At 36.3% G+C, this 15,008-nt stretch overlaps 2 protein-coding genes across 3 annotated transcripts in view; both read left to right on the forward strand.

The window, feature by feature from the left end:
• The window catches only part of LOC117110048 (matrix metalloproteinase-18-like), a 10,123-nt gene extending 1,747 nt beyond the window's left edge, over window positions 1-8,376 (forward strand). Inside the window, exons 2-8 of the mRNA XM_033252621.1 lie at window positions 1,655-1,917; window positions 2,912-3,192; window positions 3,544-3,702; window positions 4,296-4,414; window positions 5,415-5,559; window positions 6,714-6,944; window positions 7,781-8,376. Of these exons, the coding sequence (XP_033108512.1) occupies window positions 1,655-1,917; window positions 2,912-3,192; window positions 3,544-3,702; window positions 4,296-4,414; window positions 5,415-5,559; window positions 6,714-6,944; window positions 7,781-7,998 (1,416 nt within the window). The 3' untranslated portion in view covers window positions 7,999-8,376. The remainder of the gene's footprint in view (window positions 1-1,654; window positions 1,918-2,911; window positions 3,193-3,543; window positions 3,703-4,295; window positions 4,415-5,414; window positions 5,560-6,713; window positions 6,945-7,780) is intronic.
• Window positions 8,377-11,104: 2,728 nt separating this feature from the next.
• Window positions 11,105-15,008, forward strand: part of LOC117110049 (matrix metalloproteinase-18-like) — a 10,426-nt gene continuing 6,522 nt past the window's right edge. The window contains exon 1 of one of the 2 annotated variants that reach the window (XM_033252623.1): window positions 11,105-11,229. Coding sequence is in view for 1 of the 2 variants with exons in the window: in XM_033252622.1 (XP_033108513.1) it covers window positions 12,732-12,809 (78 nt within the window). In the remaining variant the exon portion in view is untranslated. Of the gene's footprint in view, window positions 11,230-12,485; window positions 12,810-15,008 lie in introns of those variants that run through there. The other variant, XM_033252622.1, reaches the window with a different exon arrangement.

Below are 15,008 nucleotides of genomic sequence, written 5' to 3' on the forward strand. Positions count from 1 at the left end.
CATGCTCAGAAAAACAAAACTTTCCTTAGCCACACAATGGCCACACTGCGTATCGGCTTGGCGTACAGCTAGGCCTAGCCGAGAATTACGGTACGGTAAAACAAAGCAAAATAAGGGTACTAATTTCACTTGGCATGCAAATCAATCATACTCACACACTTAAAAACAAACTAGTCTACCACTAAAATCACCTGCAAATTAAGATATAAGGCAAGTATGTCTACAAATTTGATTTTAAATTAATGTGGTTAGGCTAGCCTAGACCCGGCCTAGGCCATGTCTAACCGCTTATAAAAATGCAGAAAAAAGACCCAAAACAAATTAGAATGAAGTTATCAACTAACTAGTGCATTCAAATTATTCATATACTTACTACGTACCTATATGAAATTAAAATGTATTGCTCACAAACGCCAATATTTGGATTTTAATAGGCCTTTTCCACGAATCGGTAGACATCTTGAAGTGATGACAAACAGCCTAAGTCAGTGGTGCGTAACAAACAAAAATAAGATAAGCTAGGCCTAGCTGCTGTACGCCAAGCCGATACGCAGTGTGGCCATTGTGTGGCTAAGGAAAGTTTTGTTTTTCTGAGCAGTGCAGATTGTGCTTATCTGGCTCATTTGCATAAAAATACCACACATAAGTCTAATTCAAGTTAGACGGCTTAAACCAGCCAGCTTCCTATCCTGGTAACAGTTAAAAGTCCTTGCTTTAACTGCACACGATCCAATTGTGTACACTGGGGCCTTATTCGACTCGAAGTTTCGGAAACTTCCCAGAACCAGCCCCGATATTATGGCTGTAGGTTGCAGCGACCATGCCTTAACCGCTCGGCCATTTGACTCGCCAAAGTACTGACACTTCTGGCTCAAAATTACTTTGCCAACGATTCCATACCTTAAAAAAAACACAATAATTTAAAAAGCAGGAAAAGGTGAAAAACCATAAACTAAATGAAGTAAACGCACGGATTCTGAAGTCCTGGGTTCGAATCAAAACGCTACTCAGCTATGCACATGAAGTGCTTTAGTGATATCTGATCAGACAAGAAATGTAGACCGAGTGTTAGAAAATATAGGCTACAACGCGACTACAAAAACCCTTAAAAATTACGAATAACATCCGGTGATTGTATATCTAGGTATGGAAAGTGAGGTAACTTTATAGGTCAATTATTGTTAACGTGGCGTGATTGCCTCTTGTAGTGTCATCTTCATTTCCAAATGCGTGTCTTTTTTTATTTATCAATGAATGTTGTTTATTTTTTCAGGGGTTTGCATCAACAAAAACGACGTTATATTTTAAAGTTCATTAGGACTATTTTGTAATATTGATATATGTAGCCCAGTTTTAGAATATTTCAGATTATTTTACTGCCCATGTACTCTGGATTACTTTAAGATGTTAATAAATATTGGAGAAAAGAATAGGGCTATATCCCAATCGAGATTCGAACCAAGAATTCCCGATTATTGTTTGGATACCTAGATTTTTCATTAGGACACAGTATTTCGTGCAATGAATATATAGTAGTTCTAAATCACATGATAGTATGTTAATGAGGAGGACGACGAAGGTTATGACGACGATTATGACCAAGTTAGAGAGCGATGATGGTGATTTTTATGTTAATGTTTATCTTCAAATACAGGCATACCTGGAACAATATGGCTACATGAATTCTTTATTAAAAGGAGAAAAATATACAGATGATGAGATGAAACAGGGATTAATGCGTTTCCAATCTTTCAACGGTATGGAGAAAACTGGCACAATGACGGACGAAATGCATGCAATGATGAACAAATCGAGGTGTGGACTAAGGGATATCGCGGACATACCGTCAGCATCGCCTCGTGCTAAGCGATACGTGACATATGGAACTCGCTGGTCAACCCTTGCATTAACATACAAGTAAGTAGCGAACGTTTTAATTTAGACATTAGTGCCCCTCCAAGTTGCACATTCAATTTTATTCGGGCACACTCAGTAGCATTCAACACCTCTTTGATGCATCCGAGTTAACGGGCGTTAACAAGATTACTAGTTATTCTGATGGCATTTTGCGTCAGTAGAAATAATACGAATACGAAGTGAAGTTTGCCCACCACCTAACGTGTAACAGTAGTGAACGCTCGGTACGTTCCTAAATGCTGCAAAAACAAATCTCGCAAGTGATTCGGGCGGGAATGGGAATCACGACTTCCAGATAACTAGCCTGATGTCGTAACCACTCGACCACCGAGCTAGCGCTTGGTAACTAGTGAATCCGATTCCCAAGTAACAGAGAGTGCTACAGTGCTATTCCGATGGCGTTATGTTTCGAAGAAATAATACGACTTGATGTTTGCCCTACCTAACGTTATAGTGCCAATGCTCAATACGTTCCCGAATGCTTGCGAAAAATCTTCACTAGCCACCAAGTAGACACCAAGCGCAAGCTTGTAGTCGAGTGGTTAAGACACCAGACTAGTTATTGGTCGTGGGCTCGATTCCCACCCGTATTAATCACTTGTTAGATTTTTTGCAAGCATTTGGGAACGTACTGAGCATTTGGGACAATAACACGTCAGGAGGGCAAACATCAGTTCTTAAATTTACTAGTTACCGGTAGTTAATAGTTAACAAATTAAGGTACTAGTTCAGTTAACAAGTGAACTAGTTTACGTTAAGTTAACTATTACCAATAAGTGAATTTTGAATTTGAAGGTACTAGTTATATCTTGTCACTTCATAAATCAGACTTTTGTCATCGATATCTACCATTTAAGTGGTGAGCTACTGTCTTTGAAGAGAACCAAATCTAAAAAGTTATATTTTACTAAACGCCTGCCTTACAGAGATATTATATAACTGTGTATATTAACTATACTCTTAATATTGTGCGTTGATTCTTCTTTAAAAATAGCTATCAAAGTTACTCAGGGGATCTGACAGAGCAGAATACAAGAACTGCCATAGAACGAGCATTAAAAGTTTGGAGTGACGTAACAAGTCTGACATTCACGGAAGTTAGAAAGGACAGCAGTGCAGACATTGAAATTTCGTTTACACCTCGTTATCATGGAGATGGTAATGACTTCGACGGCCCAGGAAGAGTACTCGCGCATGCATACTTTCCTGGAAATGGAATAGGAGGAGACGCTCATTTTGATGAAGATGAATTATACACTGTGAATGGTAGAGGAGGTACATAACGACATATTTGATTTCTGTAGAGACCCAAAATTGGAAAGCAAAATTAAATATTATGCAAAACGTATTAACAGCCAGAATTAGAACCAGAGCTTTTGGACAAAACTAATCCTACCTTAATGGCGAGTGAGTGACGGCAGTACATAATGCTGATACTAACAAAACAAATGGGATTAACTTTATTTATTTATTTTTTATTTATTTATTTATTTATTTATTTATTTTTTGTGAGTTTTAACACGGAAACCAATTTTCGTGACTAATTGTGTTTTTTTTTTAAGACAATAAAACTATTTTTAAATATTAGTGCATTAAATTATATATTGGTCTCATTCTGTTTTCAAGGAATTGATTTGTTTCAAGTAGCTGCACACGAATTTGGTCACAGCTTGGGTCTTGCACATTCGGAGGATCCGCAAGCGTTGATGGCGCCCTACTATGCCGGTTACATTCCGGATTTCGAGCTACCGCAAGACGACATCAATGGAATACAGTTTTTATACGGTGAGCGGGACGGTCAGTTCAGCGTGTATTTAGCACTAATGATAATAGTACCATTAAGGATAATAGTATCAACATTATTATTGATAATAACACTGATAATAATATCCTAACGATACCAATAATGATGATATTATTAATAATTATTATAATATTAATAATATAAAAAATAGTAAAGGTTATTTTTGAGCTATAAAGAAAGAATAAATACTGTAGCTGTACCATTAGGCTAAAAAATTCAATTGTTTGTTGATCTCCTCACCCGCTCCTAACTCACTGAAAAAATAGAGGCGGTTTTTTTCAGCTTTTTTCTTTACAAATAAAAAAAATGAGTGAATTGATCTGGTTTTATTTTTGTCATATGCCCTACAAAGTTGTCTAAAGTTGTTGTCTGATGTACGATATTGCCATTCTAGGCCTACATTCATTGCAAAATGTCAACTGTGGGTTATTTTTATTCCATCTGATGAGTAATCTTGAAAAAAAAAACCACCCCTTTTTATCATTTAAAAAAAGAAGGGCAAACCAACAATTAAATGGTTAGGCCTAACAACCATCATTAAAGCATTTATTACAATATGCATATTTATTTCAAGGTTCGAGCACTGATCCCCGTCCTGATACGCCAAATACTGACGGTGGCAGCACACCAGATATTTGCATTTCTAACTTAGACGCTATAAGTTACGACGGGTCTGGAGTTTATATATTCCAGGTAAGTTAACTATAGACTATTCTTGGTTGGTTCTATTTACTATGATAATAAAATAGGCCTATAATGATATATTTCGGTATGCCTATATGCTGAATACGTAAGTACATGTTAAAACAACAAACTAGGTATCCCAGTATCCCAGTGTAAACCGCTGCAACCACACACACCAGGTATACGCCTACATTTTGCAGTCTCCGGTTGATGCATGGAGGAACAATACAGTGAGTCAGTGGCGTCGAGAGGGGGAGGTCAGAGGGGAGGGGCGCTGCCCCGGGTCTACGGGGGGGCGGACCAAGATGAACAATTTTCGGGGTAAGAACAAATTCTCCATAGGGCCTGAGCCCAAGCCAGGATGAAGACTTTTGTTGTCAGAACAAACTCTTAGGAGGAGACTTAATTTGGGGAGTAGCCGAGTGGGGTCCCAAGTGAAGGGGGATGTGAGGTGTTGCCCCGGGGCCCTTACTGGCTCTTGATGCCACTGCAGTGAGTCTAAACGTATTCCTTCATGATTGATGAGGGTGACACACGTTGGCATTGTGATTGGCACAACTTGAAGATTACGGTCGCACTAGAGCCCTGTTGCGATCGGGCCTGGGCGTTCCGAGTGTGTACTCGTTTCTTGTATACAGTAGCTGCTGGAGAAAAATGCGTCATCTACAGTCTGATGATGTTCATTTTTAGTTAATCTGTTTCATTTTTTTTCTTTTGTTTTAATTTGATTGTAATTTTTTAGATTAACATTTATGTTTTTAAGACACCTGTGGATGTGTACCACTGATTAAAAAGTGCATATCTAAATAATTAAATAAATAATAATATAATAATAATAATAATAATAATAATAATAATAATAATAATAATAATAATAATAATAACAATTATTATTATTATTATTATTGTAAAATAAACGTGTGATGCATTGTTGTGCTAATCAAATTATACAAGCACAATTATGGAAGAATGAAACACTTTGTTACCATGTTGTATAATTTTGAAACAGGGAAATGATGTTACTCGTCTTGAGATAAAAGGAACTCGTATTCCTGGCTACCCAAAACCAATCTCGAATGAATTTCGACAATTAGTGAATAACATAGATGCTGCATACTTCCGATTTCGTGAAGAAACATACGTGTTTTTTAAAGGTAAACGATTTATATTGTGTTAATATAAGTTAATAGTTAAGTCACGGTTTGCATTAAAGTATGGTTCCCATAAACTCTGCCAAGATAAAAACAAAAAAACAAAAAAAAAACAAACAAACAAAATAAGTAAAAAACTTAAATAAGAAATGCGAATGCCAAAACAATAGTGAAAAACAGAAGGTGACAGGGTGGGACTTCACCACCTGATATATGGAAACAGCGTCGCTATCGCACCCGTGTGCAGGCAGGCACACGTTAAGCAGTATACTGGGGCTCCATTACCGTGCACCGCAAAGACAGTGCGCTGTCTCGATAAAGGAGAAAGTAGAGCCCAAAGCTGGCCACCAACAAATAAATGAGTCCGAAGCCGACACGAAACACCATAATGGAAGAAGACGAATATATAAAAAGATGCTTTTTTAGTGCTTTTTTAAAGCAATTGAAAGATAAAGATAATCTTGATAGGTTCAGGTGAATAGTTCCATAAATCAGGTACTGCAGACACAGTTTAATATCGTCCCTCGACGTAAGAATATCATTTTCGACCCGAAGTAATGCTGTCTCGGTGCTATGGTTTGCGCGATATACGGACTGAATATCATCTAATAAATAAGAATAACATGAGTACATTTTCCACACGTCAATGGTGTGTGAACTATAAAGAACCCGTACATCCTTCGAGACGAGTAGGGGGATACCCCGATGTACTTGAACAGACAGCCTTGGTAGTGGACGACGAGAGTTGCTGGTACCGGGTTACCGGGTAGAAGGGACCCTTAGGGGCGAAGAAAGTCATTGGTCGAGTTCCTAGTCCACTTATCAAGCGCCCTGAGCATCTTACATTAGATGGATATGTGCGCTATATAAAAACTACATTATTATTATTATTATTATTATTATTATTATTATTATTATTATTATTATTACGTCACAATAACGAGGTAGCTGATCAATACTATCATCTAACCGTAGAGGTATATGCCTATTATTGGATATCTAAACATTCATCGTTGAATTCATATCAAATTAATTACGTTGTTGTAATCAGAAGAATTGCACGAGCGCTGCATTCCGACATCATTTACGCAATCACAGGGTGACAATAACAACGAATGTGTGACTAATTTTGATATAAGATGTTTATGAATTTTCAGGCAACTTATATTGGGAGTTCGACAGGAATAGAAATCTAAAGCAAGGCTTTCCAAGAGAGACTAAGCTTCCGAGTGACTTAGATGCAGTGCTTTCGTGGAACGATTTATACACAGTTTTTACCAAAGGAGACCAACATTGGGTTTATGATGAAAGTAAAAAGAATATCGTTTTCCAGACTTATTTCCGAGGAGTTCCAGCTAATCCAGATGCAGCCTTCAGATGGCTTGATGGTATATATCATATACTTAATTATAACAAAAAAAAATGATTATTTAATTGATTGATTAATTACTTAATTGGTTAAGTATATCAGAAAGTAGTAACTTTAACTATGTTATAGCCCCGGATTTATTATGTGTTGCTTAATGTAAATGTATGTATCCAAAACTATTTTTTTTTAATGATTTTCTTAAATATAGAGCGTAGTATGATTACTAAGCAGTACGACGCCCGTCGCGTAGGCATACACTATAGGGTCACTTGGAATAGTCGCTTTAACTGAATTATTAAAATATAATTGATTGTTTAATTGATATTATTTAGAAGCGGTTTGGCGCAGCGTGACAGGTTTGATTTCCGAACTTTGAAGTCGGGGTTTCAATCCCTCGCTGTGCATTTCACTTGTGTCCTTAAGCAAGGTACTTTATCTGCATTGCTTCTCTCCACTCAGGAGTATAAATGGGTACCTGGTGGGGTTGCTTGCTCCTGCGCTGAATACAGCAGCAACACTTAGCATGTGGATCCAATGACCAGGGACAGAAGCGCTTCGTATCTGCAAAGAAAGGCGCTATATAAATATATATGACTATGACTATAAGCTTATGTTGTCTATTTATAGGCTTATTGCGGTTCAACTTTTATGTGTATTGATATATTTAAATATCTCTTGGACTTTATATAAGTAATTTACGATAATATATTAATATTGACAGTCGATTCCAAAGGAAATAAGCTTAGGTTCTGTGTAGTACAAAATGTAATTTTGCACTCCGATATTTTAATACGCATTGAGTGACAAAATTTAATGTTCATCTGTATTGACTTCCATTTTTTTTTCTTTCCACAGCTAAATTTTACTTTGTAAAGGAGGGAAATTACTATCACTACGACACGAGTCGAACCCCATATAGCGTCGATACCAATGTCTACCCTCAACCTTTCGGAGAGGATTGGTTAAGTTGTGGGCCTGGTACCTACCTCTCTACCGATCCAAACTCAGCAGCTGTTCACGTTCATAGTTTTTCTGCGTTATTGGTGACTTTAATATTTATTCTAAATATTTAAAATCAACTGTTTACGTTTACATTCGTACATCCTGCAACGGATCTAATGGTCCATAACCGTAGGGTAACATGGGCTGTATGGACCAACACCAGGCTAACTCCCTACTCGTCTTGAAAAATGCACTGGGTTCTTTGAAAGTGCACATGAGCCAATTTTGTGCACTGGGCCTACGGTTATAGTAATCATCCGAGAAAACTTGTTAACACCAACGGACCGCTAGAGCCAGTCCCTGCCTTAACCGCTCGGCCATTTGACTCGCCGGTTATTTTCTACATTGTATATACTGTATCCGATATATTACCTCAATAGGTAAATTTTATACTATGCCTTTATAAAAGATATCGAAATATGTATTAGAATAAATTTAAGTCAAATCTATACGTATCTGGGAATTTGTCTATTATTTGAGTATTGAATAATAAAGGACTATATTATCGTCATAGACAGCAAATGGTGCAAATATAGGCAGTAAAACACAAACATCTTTCATTCAGGAAAAGAATATTTAGTCTTGTCCTCTTGTCATAAGCTAAATGAATAATAAACGCTATAGTTATGCTGATGAAGTCTGAATAAAAAACATTGTTTTACTCATCGTTTTTGGACCATTTGCTGTCTCTAAAGGGCGCCCTAGCCAACTGGGCAACTGGGGGTTTGTTAAGAATTCGAATCCGATTAGGAGCAGCTGATCTTTTACGCTCAGTTGTACCATGGTTGTACATGCGTAGTCGAAAAACACAAATTCTTGATGCATTGCAAATGAGATCGATGATGCGCCCTCATCTTAATTTAACCATTTTAATGACAAGACGGGATATCTCGGAAATGATGGGCTACTTCTAATAAATAATCGTGGTATAATATAGAGATAAACTCTCAACTGTTTTGCGATAATAATAGTAATAATAATAATACATGGGTGTATGCAAGGGGTGGTCAGGAAGGTCGTACGACACCCCCCCTACCCCAAAAAAAAAAAAAAATTTCAAAGGTTCAGATTTTTTCCAAAGGCTTTTTCTCTAGAGCCTTTTCACAATGAAATAAATGAAAAAGCACTGATGAGGTACCAGCAATAAGTCCAAAGACCTTGCCAATTGCGTGACGTAATCTATCTCAATTCCAGCAATTCTGAAACTGAGCCTGCCATCCTCTTCAAGCTGTTGGCGCTGTAATCGATTTTCCACTGAAAAGGTCCAAAAAATTATGATAATACTACTACTACTACTAATAATAATAATAATAATAATAATAATAATAATAATAATAAAATAATTTAAACAAAAATAATATTATTATTAATAATAATAATAATAGGGCTATCAATTTTGAACGTTAAATAAGAGGAATCTGCGAGTGGGACAAGAGACCCGAACCCGGAACCTTCTGCTGCAGACGCCTTAATCAAACGAGGCCGCCACTAGAACTTTGGGCGTTCGAATCCGATTACCATAGGAAAAATTGATAGGGCACTCCTCTTTTGCATCAAGTACTAGTGCTGCTCAGGATATTCATTTCAAGGCGGACATTGCATACGACACAAATAAAGATGCATTCTCAACCAGTGACTCTACCTGGTAATATATACCGTACAACAAAATTCAGTAGTACCATGAACTGTTATGTGACCAGCCAACATGGTTACTGTGGTTTCACGCCAAGCTGACGTAAGCAGTGACACCGCAATGGATCAAGATTCAGAAGATTTAAGATTGAAGATTATTTTATTGTCCAAAATTCGGAAATTCTGTTTGGGTGTAAACATTTCAATTCAATTCATACAGATACAAAAATATTAACAAACATCGAAAATATAACAGGAAAAGCAAAAAGTAAGCAACATAAATATGGGGAAAAAAAGATATTGCCTATGTTATATAGTAAATAAATACAGTTAAAAGAGACAAGTGATAAACATATTTAGACATTTCAGTTTATCTTATTGCAAAATATATGAATGAGTTGAAAAATCTAGAGGTACGGCGATTAGCAGATCGTAATCTCTTTTCTGAGTATAGACATTTATTTCATTAAAAAGTGAGTGGTTTCTATCTTTTAATATTGCGATGATTTTCTTATAAATTCTTTGGCAGCATAGTCTGAGAGGTGCCTTTATCAGTTAATTTACTAGCCTTATTTAGTACACTTTTATTCTTTATATAATCTGTCTTTCTTAAACTACTGAACTATATAATACAACCAAACATAGTAACACTTTCTACAAACAATTTACAGAACAGACTAAGGATAGTGTTCTACATTTTAAAATTTAAGTCTTCTCAAAAAGTGAAGCCCTTGAGTTCCCTTTAAGTCTAGTGATCTTGGCTTGCTCACTCTAATTCAACTTATTATCAATTGTAGGGCCTAGATACTTAGGCCTACATTGTTTATTAACACAGGGACTGCTGGCCTTCGTTACGCTCCCTCCTAAAGTAAACTTTAAGTTCTTTAGTCTTTTGTTCGTTCATTTTAAGGCAGTTATCAGCAGGCAACTTAACAAAGGATGAGACTGTGTTTCTATAGCCTTTAGTTAAATTCTCTTTCCTTTAGAGTGCTTACAAGTGCTGTGTCATCAGCATACTTCAACATAAATACATCAATGTACTGAGATTGGCAGCCGTAAAGTAGAGGCGAGAGAACACATACCGTACTTGAGAGGACCCAGCATTCGTTGTATAGGGTTCAGAGTAGTGTTCAGGACTTGCACTAGCTGAACTCTATTATGAAGAAAGTTACCAATCCAGGGTCCTAGAAATGGGTTAAAATTGAGTCTCATCAGTTTATCGTAAGAATTCACGGATTTATACCGCCACCCCCCCCCCCAATAAATATGATAAATATAATATCCAATACACTGAAATTCATAAATTAGTCTATTAAACACTTTCATTCTGTGGGGGTGTTGATAGTTTACATCATACTGCATCACATAATGATAGGCCTAGAGTGTTTTAGTTTTTAGTCTTCTCCAAGGACGACCATTAGTGCAGTCTATTAATAATAGGGAGGTTCCGCAAGCTCACGAGAACGATGACGAACGGTTACATAGGGAACAGTTAAATTACACTGTTCCCTGAGCTACGTCATCAAGATTTTAGTCACTCCATCTCTTGCACTTTCATACCGATACCTGTAACAACGTAGGTCATCTCTATAACCCTATGGTCATCCATGCCTTTTACATGAATGAAGGATCATTATTCTGCTCGATATTGTCAAGAATGAATGTTTTAGGTACAAATGACGATAATGAACATGACGTATTCGTATTCGTGATACAGTTTTCGGTAGGTAGCGAAATCTCCGTAATAACCTCGAGAAATTCCCACAACCGTCTGGTAGTGTACCGAAAGCATTTACTCGCCTTGTAAGCATAAAACGTTTCTATACTAGAAATTGCAAATTGCAAGTGAAGGGCTGCGAAGTACAACTGCATATAAACGTTCTTCGAACAAAATTATTTATGCGAGTCAAGTGAAATAATGAATAATAAAAATATAACAAATAATATGAGACACGACCCATTGTCTATATTAGAACACTTATCATTGGGTAACAAAGTGGTAATTTTTCATTTTTGTCAAAAAGTGTCTATAGTGGTGAATTATGTATGGTTTAGGTTTTTTTAAAAATAAAGTTTCAAAAATTTCTATGTATGTGGAAAATGTAGTTGATTACCAAGGTTACAATTTTTATTTTGAAGACTCAGGTCTAGGAAGTGTACATTTTTTTATGGGGCAAGTTTCCAAGGGCGGGTTTTCTAGGGGCGATTTGCCAAAGAGTGTTGCCAAAGTGCGAGCCAGCGTGTTATTTGATCACAAGTGCGAGACATCACAGATGTGAGCCAGCGAACCATGACGTCACGACAATAGATACAAGACGAGTTGTGCGAGGTATCGGCTGAGATTTCTAATAATGAATTGTTGTGATGTTAAATAGACAATGTTAGCTATCAAGGAGCGACGTTGTTTTTCATTGGGACCTTCGTCCCTTCAAGGTTAGTCCTATATACCATCCTAGCTAGTCTAGGTCTAGAGTAGGATAAGGCTAGCGCGACTTGCGGACGTTGGTACGTGTTGGTTAGTCCACAAACGTCGCCTAAAGTAATTGATTTTACCCGGCAGAACGAAAGAAGGAAACTCCGCTTTTCAGTCGTATTAGGCCCTTGATTTTTGACAAACAATGACCTTTCAGAGGTCAAATTGCTGTGAAGAATATGCATTGGCTGCTTCGCAGCAATTCGCAATATTAGAATAACTATTAGGTCTATACCTATATAATGTCAATGACAAATAATAATATCCATTGGTGTTTAAGGCAGCTGAAATTATCTAATTATGAGGTGACTAACTGTGGAAAGCCATGCGTTGTATCCATGAAAAATAAATATTAAGATAAGACTCGAATATTGACACGTGCATGCTCTAGCGCCATCATCTGAATGCTAACTCTACTCTATGCACGCTTAGACACTTTAAACAACTAACAAAAACAAACTAAACAATTGAAGAAAGGAACGTAAAATTAGATTTCGATCAATAGCAGTAAACTGGTAAAGTTAAATTGAAGGCCACCAAACTTGTATGTATTTTTGGGTGGAGTTACTAAATATTATGCAGACTTAATAATGTAAATAGGCCTACCTTCACGCGATCGTTCTAAGGTAGTATCTATGTTTTCAGTCTGTTAACAGATCGATCTAGTCTAATTTCAGACTTGTTGATACCGCTGAAACTATGAAGGCATTTCGTTTATTCGTGATCCTGGGCTTACTGTCGATTACGTTTAGTAGGCGAGTATCAGTTAGTGAGGAGGTAAGTACTTTGATGAGGGGTGTATGTGTGACTATGTGCCGCTTAAGCGGCACAACTTGCCGTTTAATCAAAATAAGCGTGGTTCTGGTTCGTATCAGTCGACCTCCTAAGGACTCCAAGGGTCGTATAAGAGTATAACATGAGGGGTAGAAATAAAGTCGAATAACAGGAAAGGTCCACTACTAAGATATATAACTTTAAACATTCCTACTTAAATTTTCTCCACAATAATATTAGGTTTTAGAGACCATAATTATATATTATATTCATTACAATTTACCTATTACGTACACCCAAATAGTGCAAGTGGGATAACATGCCATAAACAGCCTTGTATCTGTTGAATAGGCCTACAATCAAGGTTATTTTCTTCCATTAAGTATCGTATGACCACGGTACGATGTACTAAAAATACTTTTTGAAAACATAGTTATTTGTTTGATATTATGAAGTTGGTTCAACTATATTGTGCACGTTTTTAAATCGATCTGGTCATTATACTTCATGGATAGGCCTACGTTTATACTTCATTGCGAGCAGGTCATTGATTGTTCTATTGTTGTCAATATTATACTTAATCAGAGATTCATGAAGTTACTAATAAACGATACAATATCTAAGAGTTGACTATGTTTTGTTCTCAATATCCTTGAATATGTGTTTTAATATTTTATCGATATTATTTATGCTCTTTACAATGCCTTATCTGTTTTAACAATTTTTCTTGTGTAAAGTGCCTTTCACATCTATTCAGGTTCCAGTTCAGGTTCCGTTTTCAGTTCTGGTTCTTCGTCCGGTTTTTGTCGATTCTGTTCAAATCTACTGCGTTTTCCGTTCCGGTTAACTGGCATCACGCAGGTCAGGCACGCAGTACGAGGAACTTGCGTCGCGAGTTGCATTGTATTGTTTGTGTTTTGAAAATTTTCTTTTATCTCATTCTTTCGTATTTCTTTTTGTAAGTTACTCATAATAAAAGTATAATCATAATAATATAATATCGAATTTCATTATGTAAGAAAATAAGGGTTACTTTTTACCAGTATCTTTCGAAATTCAATATTATTCTACACTTGAATCTAAATTAAGTTATTTGAACTGATGATAATAACAAAAGTTTTTACTAATATTTATAAAAACAATAATGTTAACTATAAATAATAAATACACTGTACTACTACTAAGAATAATATTACTCAGAATAATGAAGAATGATGATAACAATAGTTTATAATATTATTAAAACAATAATTAAAGATAATTATAATACCTAAAAATAATAATACTCATAATAATAATGATAATAATAATAACAGCTTATTATAATATTATAAAAAAAATTAATGATGTTGATAATTTAAAACAATAACATTGCAGTGATGCGTCAGGATTTCCCTTACGAGGGGTTTGAGGTTCCCGACGGAGGTGGGGGTCCACGACAAGAAAAAAAGTGACCCCCTAGTCTAGACCTGACGTAGCCTAGGCTAGCAGGCCTACATAGGCCTAATAGATGTAAAAAATCTAGTTTTGTTTAAACATAGGCTTAGGCAAGGCTAGCCATGTGACAATGTCTGAATAGATGTGAAAGGCACTTAAGGGATGGTCACCTACAAGTAGGACAGTGATGAATTCGCTATTGACAATCCTTGGCACGTGTAGTGTGTGCCTAAATAAATAAATAAATAATAATAATAATAATAATAACAATAACAATAACAATAACAATAACAATAACAATAAAATAATAATAATAATAATAATAATAACAATAACAATAATAATAACAATAACAATAACAATAACAATAACAATAACAATAATAATAATAATAATAATAATAATAATAATGTTTTTCAACTGTCTTAATAATGTGGACACCATCTTTGGTTCTAGCTATCCCCGATCCCCAGTTGATTCATTTTTGCAAAACACGCACCCACCTCCCATGGCAATCTTGGCTTCGGCTCTTGACAGTGAAACCAGGGGTGGCGCCAGGATTTGCCCGAAGTGGGCGTGGTCGGGCGTCGCCCAAAATCTCTCGAAAGTGTTCCAGGGGCGAAGTCCCCGAAAAATATAGGGGTTTCAAAGGCTTATTTAATCGATTTTAAAGTCTACTAATATGTAGTAAATACATATACATTTTATCTCTTTCCGACGAATTGTGGTTTTCCTCACCGACGGGGGTGGGGGAAAGGAAGCTCT

The sequence above is a fragment of the Anneissia japonica genome, unplaced genomic scaffold (genome assembly GCF_011630105.1).
Source record: "Anneissia japonica isolate Jap-2015-1 unplaced genomic scaffold, ASM1163010v1 scaffold287799_len804019_cov200, whole genome shotgun sequence".
NCBI lineage: Eukaryota > Metazoa > Echinodermata > Crinoidea > Comatulida > Comatulidae > Anneissia > Anneissia japonica.